We start from the raw sequence: 15,071 nt of genomic DNA on the forward strand, positions 1-15,071 counted from the left end.
GTTTTTCTTCATTACATCCGTTTATGAACCCTAAAACCACCTCTTACTACAGTTAAACAAGGAATCCAGTACTGTCTACAGTCCAGTATGATGATAAATTGCTGACGATTCTAAAATAAAATGATAGAACGTTCTCGAAATTAATATCACCACTGACAAATCAACTACAGAAGCTCCATTGCTGGATGGATTAGGTTCCCGTGTTAGCAACATAAATGTTAATTATCTATCGGAAAGCTGATGCTTTGTCATACTTAACTGCAGTTTTCATATTAACACAAATATTTACTCATTTATCAGACAATGAAGTAGGTTTTTCATACATAGTTCAGGATATATAAAAACTTGATTCATGAATTGCTGAGTGATTCATATATCACAGATTGAAAATGCTTAATAAGCACAAGGTTATTTCTCTTCTGTCAGTCAATTGAAGTGTTATCTCAAGTGTATTCTGTATAAGATTGCATACAAGTCTGGTCAAACTGCAGTCTAAATAAACCCTGATCTCTTGGTTCATTATACAGTGGCAGATCAGGATCTATGTTCCTGGTTCAACTGATTTGCCTTACCAAACTACACAGACTTAGATCTGCCAGCACATTATGTAATGACAGATCTGGGTCAGTGCAATTTGCAGTTGTATCTGACTGATAAAATAGAAGATAGTATGCATGTTAGTAAACTCATGTGTGATAATCAACCTGAATGGGAACATGATTAAAGCAATGATAAAAATAAAATATATTAAACTAGTCTGGGTAGGATGACAGGACAAAGCAATGGGAGTATGGTGCATACCAAGATGCAAATATAGATGTGCTGAGCACTGCTTAAATTGAGATCAGATCTACATCTTACAGGTGTCCCTGGGAAATGTATTTAGATTTAATATCCTCAGCCTAATTTATCATGTAATATGTTCCAAATGCCATTAAAAGCAAATCAACCATCATCTTATTAATGGTGCTATAGTTGGACAATTTTAAAACATCAATGCTAATTAGAATATCGGTGCTGGATTTCCTTGTTCTCATCTTGAAATAACCTTTGCTTTCAAAATCCATTCGAAGCACCTCTACAACTAAATCTTCATTATTCTATGCAACAATTCTTTGTGGCTCAGTGGTTAGCTAGCTGGATTAATGACTGAAAGGGTGTAGGTTTAAATCCTATGATTAGATCAACCCAGATTAGGCACCAGGGTGTGTCCTTGGACTAGGTACTTTACTCCAATCGTCTCAGTACTGGTTAACCTACATGTGCATATATGCTGTAGAACACCAAACCAATCCAATACTTCCACCTTAAATGTTTACCCATTTATTTCCTATTTAATATTAAAATTTATTTCCCTTGCTTTATGATTTTATCTTGTGTTATTATGCTCTGCCTTCACTGGAACTACATTGTCCTTGTACCAGTGACAATAAAGGGTCCGCAATTAATACTCTAGAACAGTCCAATGATTTTCACCATGAACATCAGAACAATATTTACTCCAACAGCATTTATTCAGACATATTTCTGTCAGTGTAATATGTCATGCTATCAAACTAATTAGCTTTTACCTAATGCACTTACTACTGAGGAAATGAACTGATAAGTAACCAGATGTTCATCAATGAACAAAGAGGATGTCTGGAAACTTTCTGACACATCACAATACATGGCTGTGTTAAACTGGCACTTGTCTGCTTTTTCTGTTAGGAGATGAAGACAGTAATAGCTGATCTCAAAGCATGCTTCACTCTGTTATTCAGTTTATTGCAGAATAGCTTCATATACAGAATTGGCACTTGGCAGCCAAACACCTTTATAGACATGTAAACTCTACTCCCCATGTAGATAATCAAGTCATTTACCATATATACTTCTTTATAAGTAAAACTGCAAACAACAAAGATCCTGATGTGTGATCACATAATGTGCCTGCAGATCAGGGTTAAGTTGTTTGTTATACTGATTACTACTAACAAACTGTATAGACTCAGATCTGCTGGCAATTATGTGAAAGCAGATCTGGGTCTGTGCAGTTTACATTTGGACTCATAACAAGTACATACAGTAATGTTTCTAAATCGGATTACATGATTGCAATAACTGTTCCAAACAAAAGACTGAATAACAATATTCTGTACTAATCAACAGATTAGCAGTTCTCCCTTAGCAAGTCTGCATTTGGTTTTATTCAGCTCTCAAGATCATCTTCTCCAACTGACTATAGCAATACAAAAGTGCAGAATCAGCAGAAACTTGGGTGTGTATAATAAAACTGTGGTAAATTTAAACTGAGAAGCTTTTCTAAAGAAACAGGCAAACAATGGCCATAAACTATTTTGTGTTGATGTACAATATTAAAGGGTAATGTTATAATCTGTTCCACATATACCTAAAGGCATGACAGGCTGACTCTACATTAAAATTTCTCTGCAAATTGCCAAATGTGACAGAAATTATAGATATTATTCTTTGGTAGATTTTTCAGAAAGTATTAATACCAAGCTGACAAATTTTTCTTTTTGCTATTCTTCAAAAGTCAGTATTGTGTACAAAGAATGGTCTTTATGCATGTTTTTATGTACTCAAACAATTTTTGATAGACATAATATAGATTTTATATTCCATCTACAAAAGAAATCAAATTGTATCTCACATTCTTTTGCAGGCTCATTTCTTGCTGTGACAATTTATGGATTTTATTGTCTCTAAAGGTTATGAGACTCAGAAATGATGTTGCTCTCCTAAACAATTTTGCATTGATACTTGATATCAAGTAAATGCAATGAACCATTAAAACTGCCTTTATAGCTTGCCAATTTACTCTGCAATCCATCCAGCCTATATCATATAAGCCACATATGAAGACCTGCATACATAACCAGTTCTATTCATAGAGCTTAAAATTTACCTTTATAAAGTTGCAGCAAAACAGTAATGTTTTCTGTGAACAAATTGTCAACAAGTGCATCTGTCATGGGGGTTTCAAAAGCAACCATCAATTGTATTTAATACATTTATATGTACTCACTATACCTAAACTGTCTTAATATAAATAACCACTTTTCATCTCATAAACAGATTATGTGTAAAAAGAACCTTCATGAATAATTTACAAATAACATACTTGCAAAATCATGATATTTATTGGATTATCAAAATTAGAGTGCACTAGATTGTTCCTTCATATTTTTCACCTAAATAAAAAAATACAATATTTATGCACAAAAGCATTTTGGATTTTGGGTACAACCACTTGCAAACAACATATAAAAATGTAAATTTATTATATCTCTGAGATAAAATGCATTATGAATTTACTTACATATGAATGAGAAACATTGTGACACTCAAGCCCAAGAGCTTTGCGCTTGATGTAAGGTCAAGCGTTTGAAGCATGCAAGCAGTAAGGACATAAGAATTATTAATGCTATTGTTTTCAACAATGTACAATGTAGTACTGTTATAAGACCATCCATCCAAGAGCTGACTCATTTTTCCAAAGAATAATTGTCCATAAAACTTGTAAACAGAAATCAATTACAAATAGTAATTTATTTTGAGTTTCATCAATCTAATTTACAAACTTACAAAATCTGATATTTATGCACTTGATATTCAGACATCAATTTTCCTGCAAATGTAAAGAAATTTAAACAATCAAATATTCCTGACTGAAACTTGCAAAAATGAGCTACAAGAAATTCTTCAAAAAAAAACTGTCAAAAGAAATGCCTTTAAAAAATTATGTCATGCTCTTCTTTCACAAGTTAATAATAACATTTCAGGCCACAAAAAGCCGAATGATAACACTTCTTAAAGGAAATAATTTGATAAAATCTTATTTGACAGGTGCAATGTTCATAAATGAAAAAGTGGTCATATTTCACACAATCTATTTGCTATATAGTACAATTTGAACATTTTCAGATAACTGTCATCAGATACATCAGTTGAGAACTTCTCGTTATAGCGAGCACAGATTTAATTCCTGATAAACTGTCAACAATGTATTACCAGACCTGCCAACCCTGACAAGTCCGTCTCAGTAAGGCAGTTGATTTTTTTGCGTAAGATTGACCAGTTTTTAGTAAGGTGTAACAAAACATCAATAACCGCCATAATGAAGCTGGAAATGTAATTAAAAGTATGACGCAGCAACGATAAACATTATGTTCAACTGAAAATGTTGTAAAGTACGCGCAGACTTTATTTACCACTAGTACAGTTGAACAAACTTTAGTTAAAAACCCTATGCAACCCAACTGCTTGTTGCTCTCAACTTGACGTAATTCTTGGAATTTTCTTTTTCTATTTCACATGACAACGACAATCATATCTCCTGACACGAGACATTCTCAAACTGCCACGTGATGTTCAATAAATGTAATTGTGTCCTTTCCAGCTTTTATCCACAAGAATCTGAATACTCCTTTTCATTCTTCTGTGTTGATTATAAACACTTTTCTAGAAGCTTATTTTCCCTTTCGTCTTCAAGGACACATGGTACATGTACTAATAATATGGAAAAATGGGAACCAGCCTGGAAATGGGTGAATATAAAATAGAGTATATATGGGTTTGGCTGACCAGGATTGATTAATAATGTAAGTTATGTTTTAGAAAAAGAATCTTTTGAGAGCTTATCCTAGTTATATAAAAAAATAGAGACATTGTTTTATTGATGGAATTTCAGTCCTTTAACAGTCTTGAGTTTGGAACACCCATTACTAAAATTAGCACCTTACTCTTTGGTGCAGAACTGAAAGCGCATGTTTCAAGCACATGTGGGTCCAGAAAATGCCACAGCTCCTTTCCTCAACACAGAAGCTGACATCCAGGTTTCATCTATACTGATAAATATTGGTTTGATCACGAGCACTCAAAAATGTAAGGTTATTGAATTTTTAATATCATGGTGTTTGCATAGGTTTACTATGGGAACTGAATTAGTACTGTGAGTCTTTAACATGCATCACTTTCTGGATGCCATTTAATGTTTTTTATAAACATAATCAACAGTTTGATCATGCAGATGCTTTGCATGAACAAATATGTACAGTTTAAAGTGTCTGGGGTGCTGCTGTAAGCTTAGTCTGGTTCCCAGACTAAGTTCACTAATTCTAATATGAAACCCGGATGAACCAATTATCCGAATTTTTTGGCAACGATCATTTTTCAGTAGTTTTTGCTTGTATCCCATAAGTTCACATTTTAAGGGTAATATTTTTAAGACTTACGGCAAAATCATAAGAGTTGGCAGGTCTGTATTACTTTTAAATATTTCTACAACAATTGGCACCAACGACATTTTACCGGACAACAGATTTTACATCAACTTATCATTATAAAAATGAATACATAGGTTAAGTTAATTTGTAGTTCAAGTCTATTCCAGTGCAAGAAAGTAAATTCAGTTTTGGTTTGGTGTTTTATTGCACAGCAATAAAACGCATATTTAGTACCAAGCCATCAGAGAGGTTAAATGACTTATTCAAGTATCCAACCCAGGTTGATCTGATGGCAAAGAACACCCCACACCCTTCTGGTACTGGATGTATCTTGACAAGGTCTGAAAGTGGACTTGGCAGGGTAATTACTGGATGCATCTTGTAAAGTCTGAGAGTCAGTTTTGGTGGAGTAAATTAAAGGTTTTGTTGTAATGTATGTATTTTAGAGATGATAAAAAAGTGTAATACCTACATATTGCTACAGAAATATACTAATGAAATACTAACGACTAAAGTTTGTTCAAAATATTTTCAGCAGTTCAATTTTTACATTCTAAACAAGGATACAAGTGATCGATTTACATTTTCCCTTGCTATGAACATGACCTTGGTATTTGTGTGGCTATGTTATGCAAGACACCATCTAGTCATGACATGCTTCCAGTTTTATTTCAAATATCAAGTGGCTTAACACATTAACCCATGGAGGTTTTTTGCCATTTTTGCCTGAAATTCGAGAAGGAAACACATTTTGAAAGATATTTCTGAATACATCCTAATAAATCAACTTCCAGGTGATCTTCCAATTACATAATGCCTAGTTGTGTTAGAAACATCATTTTTCATTGGCTATCTGGCGTGCGCATGAGCAGAATAGCAAAAATTGGAGTTCTTTCTTTTTTGCTTTATTTTCGTATCGAGACCACTCTTTATTCCGATTGCCCATCTTGTCCTACTTTTTGCAAAGGTTCATCTGTCTGTTTGCAGTTCATACCGGTCTGCCTTAGATCTGAGACCAAAAAGTCAAAATTCCAGACACAAAATCAGATTCCGACCACTGGCGAATTTCAGGTAGAAAAAAAATCGGGTCCAAAAAATGATGTTTTTCCCTCTATTTTGTAGTGCAACTAGAAATTCCAGATTATTTGGTATCATTGTAGATCTACATCTGTCTACCATTCTATAATACCACCCACTTTAGTGTATCATACATTACCTTGATGCTACCGAGCTCGGCTGTAGGCTACTACCTCCTGCCATGTAAACTAGTCACCAGGGGTTAATGTGTTAAAAGTTATCCCAGGATAAGGGTGCAAGTCATAGATTACTATTTTGGTTGTACTAAAACAAAGGTAGGGCATGCACATTAACACAAAAAGTTTAATGCCACATTAGCACAAGCATGGCTATACAGTAACATAAGTTCAGGTATCAAATCAATAGCAGACAAACCAAGACAAAAAGGGTAAAAGTATTAAAATATTGAGTTATGGGCAAAACAGGCCTACTGAACATCCTGGCTGAAAACCTAATATTTTAGAAATCATGCAACCTAGAATAGTCCATTGTTAGAGAAGGAGGCTTGATTTGGCTGCATAAGAACTATGGGTAAGACTCTAGTATTGCACATGTGTACAAAAGCATACAAATCTTAGATCTTCTAATCTTACATTTGATAAATACTGTGGATACAACAAGACATGAGGATAAACCACTGACGGGTTTTAGGCAACTGAACGAACTGTACTATGGTGATGGTCATTTACAAAGATGTTGCTATAGTAACTAATGAGCTTACTTTTGAAGAGATGTACATGTATCCCCTTCCTCTGCACAACATACTAGTAAATCCCCCTTGATCAGTAGGTTTAATCTATGGACTGACTGTAAATCCCATTTACAATCAAATGTACACCCTTATGCAAAATTTCACATGACTGGTCAAACTTCAAAAGCAATGTACTGTCTGACCTAAAATAAACCAACTCACTCCTTAATACCTCCATTCAGTGTCAACATCTAACAAAAACAGCACAAGCTGTTGGCAATTAAAGACAAATCACATATTTTGAAACAGAGGAAGTCTTATATCAAATAAAGTTAATTCATTCATAAAATATATTTCTGAACTAGAAAAACAGGTTCAACACAACTTTGATGTTTAGACTAAAATTTAATAAAATGGGTGTATTTTATACATCCAATGGGGCATCATGCTATCACCATAAAACAAAAACTTACATTATATACTCAAGTCAAGTTCAACTGCAGACTGTCTGGATCATATCTGACATTGCATAAGAGAAGTCATCAGTAAACAACACAGACCCTGATCTGACATTGCATAAGAGAAGTCATCAGTAGAGTTAACAACACAGACCCTGATCTGACACTGCATAAGAGATCATCAGTAAACAATACAGACATTGATCTGACACTGCATAAGAGAAGTCATCAGTAAACAACAAAAACACTGATCTGACATTGCATAAGAGAAGCCATCAGTAGAGTAAACAACAAAGACCCTGATCTACCAGAGCATTATAGGATTGTAGATCAGGATCTATGCTCTTTGTAGCTGGATTCACAGGAGTGAATATACAGTAGTCTTGATTACATAGATGTTAATCATGCTGTTTTCAAAATGGGGGAAATGGGTTAGTGACCATGGCTAATTCTAGGTACATTCTATTAGACACTGAACAAATACTGTATATAATCACTTACAAGTGGAATCAACCAACAAACAACAAAGACCACTCCAGTGGCCAAGGTGGTTGGGGCACCTGCCTCGAATGTGAGGTCACAGGTTCTAACCCCAACTGTATCATACCAAAGACTTACAAAAATGGTACGAGCAGCTCCCTGGTTTGGCACTCAGGATTAAGAGGTTAGTGTTAGGACTGGTTGGCCTGGTGTCAGGATAACGTGACTGGGTGGGACATGATGATACATGTCTGCGGCATGATATCCCAGTGCTAGACATCCCTATAAACACTCACAATGCAGACACTGAAGCTATACGACTGGAAAATTGTTAAAGCTATGATAAAAATCTTAATTGAACACACACATACACACAAAGAACTAAGATCATGATCCGCTGTAACATAAAGAACCTGCAGGTCAGGGTCTATACTGCTTGTTCTACTGACTACTCCTAACAGCCCAGACCCAGATCTACTGTAGCATAAAGCATGTGCAGGTCAGGGTCTATACTGCTTGTTCTACTGATTATTCCTAACCACCCAGACCCAGATCTACTGTAGCATAAAGCACATGCAGGTCAGGGTCTATACTGCTTGTTCTACTGATTACTCCTAACAGCCCAGACCCAGATCAACTGTAGCATAAAGCACCTGCAGGTCAGGGTCTATACTTATTGTTCTACTGATTACTCCTAACAGCCCAGACCCAGATCTACTGTAGCATAAAGCACCTGCAGGTCAAGGTCTATACTGCTTGTTCTACTGATTACTCCTAACTGCCCAGATCTGCTGTAGCATAAAGCACATGCAGGTCAGGGTCTATACTGCTTGCTCTACTGATTACTCCTAACTGCCCAGACCCAGATCTGCTGTAGCATAAAGCACCTGCAGGTCAGGGTCTATACTGATTGTTCTACTGATTACTCATAACTGCCCAGACCCATATCTACTGTAGCATAAAGCACCTGCAGGTCAGGGTCTATACTGCTTGTTCTACTGATTACTCCTAACTGCCCAGACCCAGATCTGCTGATCATTATGCAATGGCAGATCTGGTTTCTGTGCAGTTTGCAGTTGGACTAGACTTGTGAGTATAAACAGTACCTTACACTATCATTTCTGAGTTTTACCAAGTATATGGAACTTGTTCCAACAGTATACATTGTATTGACAGTATTTTCCATTGATGATACAGTGAAAAATTATGCTAAATGCTTAAAATAGCTCATATAAAATTAGGGTTGCCATACATCCTCTTTTTGCTGGACATGACCTACTTTTCAGTTCTTTAATATGTGTATATTATATACTGATACAGATACACTCTCCAGAGTGTCCTCTTTTTTGAAAGTTGAAAAACTTTTTAACCCTAGTAAAATAAACAAATTATCTGCCTAACCATATATATATATATATACAACATACAAAAGAACCCAACAAAAGTGAAGGGGGGGGGGATGATGACCATGATTGAACAAGGGCAAAGTCAATAAATACATTGTCTATCTTGTATATTAAACCTAATAATACGCGTAAACAGTAATGGTCAAATGTGAGTAAAATCTTCAGTAAATATATTTTTCAACAAATTCTGAAGACCAAAGTTCGCTTTTATAGTGCTATTTATTCTCAGTTTGAAATCACAGACCATCGTGCTTTTCAATTAAGGCTGTGTTTGTGTTAGATGAAGCAAGAACAAAAAATGGACTCCACAAAAGCAGCAGCATTAATGTTTTGTGCTCTGCATTCATGTGAAGTTTCAAACAACGGGAACAAGCTAGATAACACGACTAAAACTCATTGTTGGGCTGATAAACTTTCATGAAAACCAGCCCAATATCAGCACAGAAAATATGTATCTACTAAGTCAGAACTACAGGTGGGGGAGATGGGGTTTGTTGCAAGTACTAATATTTGGTGGCCTGGATCTAGGATACCATCCTGCTATGCCTGGTGTACAGCTTTGAATCTTCTTGGCACTGAATCAAAGTGGGGCAGTGTTCAGTAATCAATATCAAATGGGGCTGGGATGATTTAGGTCAGCACCCTTCCTGTGTCAGAATAATACCTCACTACAGGTGGGCTTGTACAACTCCTGGTAGAATGCATTACAGTATAAGCACATGTATGTATATTTTATCACCAACAAAATGCCCTCTGCTCTTTCATGAAAAATAAACACTCTAGTTCTATTAATCAGATTGACAGTGCATTGACAGTTGGTTAATTGCCCTTCTGAAACTTGCTGGAGAAAAAAATTAAAGTGTACTTTCAGCAGGTGTAAAGTTAAATATTTAAGTCCAGCTCATGGAAGCGTTTCCAAATCAACCTATCAGAACCTAAGAAGCAACATGGCTATTTAACTATCAGAAAAGGTACAAACCTAATACACGAACATGTACCATGGCAGATTTACAACCTGACTAGTTGTACACTATGTATCAAAAGTTTTTTCCGTATTATTTCGCAAGGTCTAAATGGCAGGAGCTAACTGTGCGTGAAATATTGTGTACTTCTAACGATGAGACGAGACCTCAACATCAAGGTCGGCAGACGCATGCATTCTCGTATTATAGGTGTCTGGCAGCAATTTATACCGATACTTTTTGACATGCAATACCACTATTACTTTTGACGCCTGTCTCAGTGTCAGTTTGTTTCAAGACAGTGGCCATAAATGTAGTGCCCAGTTGTCAGTAAATCAGACCTGATTTACAACTGCTACCATATGCTTTAACGTATGCAGTAAAAACCAAAGGAGAAGGCGCTTGGGTAAATTGAACGTAATTATCGTCTTAGACCTCGCCCGGCTTACACGGGCAAACGTCTTGACGCAAAGAAAATAGGTGATCGGGACTGAAAAAGATCACCTCATTTTCAGCGAATATAAACTGGCCAAATCATCTGACAATCGAAAAGCGTGAAAAATAACAACCATCTTTCATCTTTTCTAATGATGCTAAAATGAATATCCTAAGTGTATCTCGCTTTCTTTCACTGTGATATCAATATACATGGAAAATAGGGAATAAATTACCACCACAAGTTCTCTACTGCTACTCGGTACTTCGTCTTTGCCAACGCTTTATTGGCACTGTCAACGCCAGGCCATGTCAAATGTTGTACACTCTTGTCGTATCATAAAAAATATAACCGACCAGTTATCTTAAGAAAAGAAAATAAATACAAAGACAAGTACATACATATTAGAGATGGACTGTAGCGCGCAAGTTCATGCCACTGCTCTCGGCGCCTTACTACAGGGTAACAACTCGATGCCCTCCCTATCGAAGATAACGACCAGGTTAAGACACACGTTCCATATTGGCCCAGTTTTTGGAGCGAAAGATCCAACCAGCCGACTCAGCTATTCTATTTCGGCACCGTACGCTATCATAGTGAAAAGGTATTAAAGCGTCCATATCACTACGCACGTGTACTACTCTTGAGCAGACGAAAGCAATATAATATTTCAAACAGATTAATTTTTGTCTTCAGATAAAAGAGGACTATAGTTGAATGTATACAAGTTGAGCTCAACGACTGAATTAAAACTGTTACCTGGTCATATATTCAGGAGCCCTCCCCCCAAAAAAAAAACCCCAGCCACAATTTGATATCTCTTATGCGTCAGGTTCGTTCAGCAATTTTACCATCAATCTAATTAAAACTGATAACTAAGTTTATTGCACTGGACCTTTTTGTAATGATGGAGATCTTCATTTTGATCTGCTGGTGTTCCCACTAAATTTTCAGTTAAGGGCCTCCTTTGTTGTGGAAGAAATGGGATGGAACAAAAATTATAAAATGGGGGGGGGGGTGTATGTACAAGGTAGTACGGGTTGTGATGGTAGTTGTAATGTAACCATATCTGTGGCGGAACCAGGACGAGGACACAAGCTTGCCACATCCCCCAAATGAGCATGAAACCATGACATTTTCTTTAGTTTGATGGTTACAATCATGTACTGTACACGTTGAAAATGCCTGTGTTTCTTGGGCTTCGTCCCGCCCCAGGCGCCCTACTAAGGTTCCGTCCGACTCCTAGCCTATTTCCTTAGTCCACACCCCACCCCCAATATATGTCTGAGTCCACCAAAAACGTACTGTGTAGAACTGGGGGAATTGTAGATGATAATATACTACCAAGAGGAAAGTTCATGGTATACATCAATGTTTCATAGTTTGTGCTTGTCATTATTTATTTATTTATGCTCCACTGGAATTACGCCAGAATTGTAATGAATTTTTACTTTACTCTGTAATAACTTATTACTGAATTTTTCGACCCAACTAGATTTGAATTTCGTTGAATATTTCAAAATATTCGATTGTCTTGCATTTCTGAACATGATGCATTGTCCCGGAACGAACTTTGGAACACAAAGGATAAAGTATGCCAAATGTCATATTTGTCATGTAGAACAACAGATTGCCAAGGCATGAGAGAGATTGAACGACTGATCAATAAACAATTATCGCTCAGATACAAATGTCTAACGGCATTGTAACATCTCTCTTGTCACTTATAATTAACCTCAGTGTAGTAAACGTTGATGACAAATGTTCCTTCTTTTCTTGCTCGACACCTTTTGTTTGCAGTATTTATATTTGTTAAAGAACACAAGTGCAGCACCTAGTCCTACACGTAAGACCTAGACGCTGATATTTATGTTGTTATAGCACTAAAACTAAAACAACATGTGCTATGTATTACATTGTAGGACTAGTGTAGCACCGTGTTTTTGTATGGTATCAAAGAAAATAACGAGAAAATTGTCACAATGACTAAATAAAGAATAAATAGACCTCGGTACGGTCTATTTGTTCTTTCGACATTGTGACAATTTTCCACAACAGCTGATCAACTATTTAACTGACCAGCATAGTTTTTTGCTTTATGGTTATTAAAAAAAAAAAAACATGAAACAGTCAAAGCTTAGATAAACAAAATATGTTGTCCCTTAAAAAAGTCAAATTGACAGTTGTCTCCTCGTTCCCTTTTCTTAATACCATAATCTGTTTATCTCGCAACTTACCTTGGCAGTATTCATCGACATCTATACAACAGTCTCCCATTGTTTTACAGTTTTCATCACAAAAACATCTGTCTGCTTCCTCAGCCCGATCGACTCGAGGGCCGAAAACAAAGCAAGTGTTGTTCCTCCCTTCGCAACACAGCCTGGCTTCTCGACATGTACGGAAATTGGCGTCAATCTTAACAGCGGTCAGGCTCAGTACCAGAATTCCCAAAACTCCACTCAACACGGTTCCCTTCATTTTGAAAGAAAGTTGAAATGGAATTAATTGTACAAATCCGTTGCAATAAACTCGTCCAAACGTTTAGGAACTGCAACTTTCCAAACTTTTCAGAATTTGATGAAAATTTAAATCAGGCTGCAAACTTGATCAGTATATCCAAATCTGTTTTCGTTTTTCCAAAACAGTATCAAGAAGATGAAAAATTAATGAATGCAAACAAAGACGTGTCTGCCTCTTTTATAGCTTAAAATTCACAAAGGTATTACTCATCCAGTGTTGCCTTTTTCATCCAGCCTGACCAATTTTCTCGTCACTGTTTGATCAATGCCTGCCTAGCACGTAGTGGCTGGTCTGCCGACTGGGATAAATTACTCCCGTACATCAAGACGTTCAGCTAAAGAGGGCATGAATGACTCACTCAACCAACCAATCTCAACGCGTCGTTACTCAAGGGTCGTCTCAAAGTTTCTTTATAATAAATAAGCTACTTAAATAAGACAAGCTTGTGGCAGCAGAGAGGGTGAACAGACCATAGACTTCCGACAAAAGAATAAAAACAAACAAAATAAAATCATCTCGTAGAAAGGTCTAGATTTTTACAAATGAACTTTTCCTTGAGATGTTTTATTTCTGTAATGACCGATTATACTAATGAAACCCCAGTTCGAAATAGTAGCTGAAAAAATAAAGTACTCTACGTGTTTATTTATTTTTTTTTTGCTTATTTTTTTGACGACCAACGTTGGTAGGTACCCTCTCTGCTGCTATTAATTTACCACCATACCAAGTTTGATGAATATTTCTCAACGCGTTCTCGCTGTCGTTTCTCCTCATCTGTTTCATCTTTATTTGTTTCATCTTTATTTGTTCTATGTTTCAAGTAATATTCAAGTTCTGATGGTGGTTTTTCTATTTTTGGATTTATGTTCTTTCTTTTTCTGTAATATATCATCAAACTTCTGTATCGATCTCCACCGCAATTTTTGCAAATCTGATATAATCCTCTAACGCCGTTGTTACAACCAACACAACTTCGTGGACCAGCATGAGGATTTTTCTTTATAAGATAATTATGTTTTTTACAATATTCTCCACGGCATTTTTTATCACATTTGTTAGTGGTTCCTTGACGCAGCCACGCACAGTTGTTCATTATCTTTTTAATTAAATTTACCCAAATATTTTATCAAGACCCACACGATATCTTGTTCTAGGATCGTGTAAATTTATTGTTATAAATCCATGTGGAGTAGCTTGCGCTCGTGAGAAGAAATTTTTGAATTTAATTATATCCATGTCACCACCACACCAAGTTTGATGAATATTTCTAAGTGTGTGTGTGTCTACGCCATTAAACACAACTAAAATGTTGCAGTTGTCTCTAATCACCTTCGGAATTTGTGTATATCGTTGAGTAACATAGATCACGTCTGTATTTTTATGTCTACCTCGGGAAAATATTCTGGCTGGATTTGATTGTTTATCTAGCATCACATCGTCGTATACAACTAAATTATTAATAAATCCGTCTATGGAATCTACGGATGGTGCTTCATCAATATCGGTTATAAACTCTATAACATCATTACCCTCATCCAGTAATCGCGCGTTTTCATTGAAATCTTTAAGTACATCATAACATCGTTGATCATCAGCGGATGGTGCTACTAAATACAATTTATCCCATTTCAACCATCTCATTATCAGATTAAGTAATAACTGCGTCTTACCCGATCCAGATGGCCCTATGATAATCATTCTGATGGAATTTGGTAACGCAGGGTGGTGTTTAACTGGCTCTCGTTTTCTTGTTGCTGAGAAATCAATTATATCCATATATATATATTATGTCATGAATTTATATTGCTTA

At 36.1% G+C, this 15,071-nt stretch overlaps 1 protein-coding gene across 1 annotated transcript in view; it reads right to left on the reverse strand.

Annotated features, from left to right (window-relative positions):
- The window catches only part of LOC149775867 (somatomedin-B and thrombospondin type-1 domain-containing protein-like), a 90,690-nt gene extending 77,111 nt beyond the window's left edge, over positions 1–13,579 (reverse strand). The window contains exon 1 of the mRNA XM_089944061.1: positions 12,979–13,579. Coding sequence (XP_089800187.1) covers positions 12,979–13,219 — 241 coding nt within the window. The 5' untranslated portion in view covers positions 13,220–13,579. The remainder of the gene's footprint in view (positions 1–12,978) is intronic.
- Between the last annotated feature and the right edge of the window lie 1,492 nt (positions 13,580–15,071).

This window comes from Sinohyriopsis cumingii, chromosome 19 (genome assembly GCF_028554795.1).
Source record: "Sinohyriopsis cumingii isolate HCF-2022 chromosome 19, ASM2855479v2, whole genome shotgun sequence".
NCBI classification, from domain to species: domain Eukaryota; kingdom Metazoa; phylum Mollusca; class Bivalvia; order Unionida; family Unionidae; genus Sinohyriopsis; species Sinohyriopsis cumingii.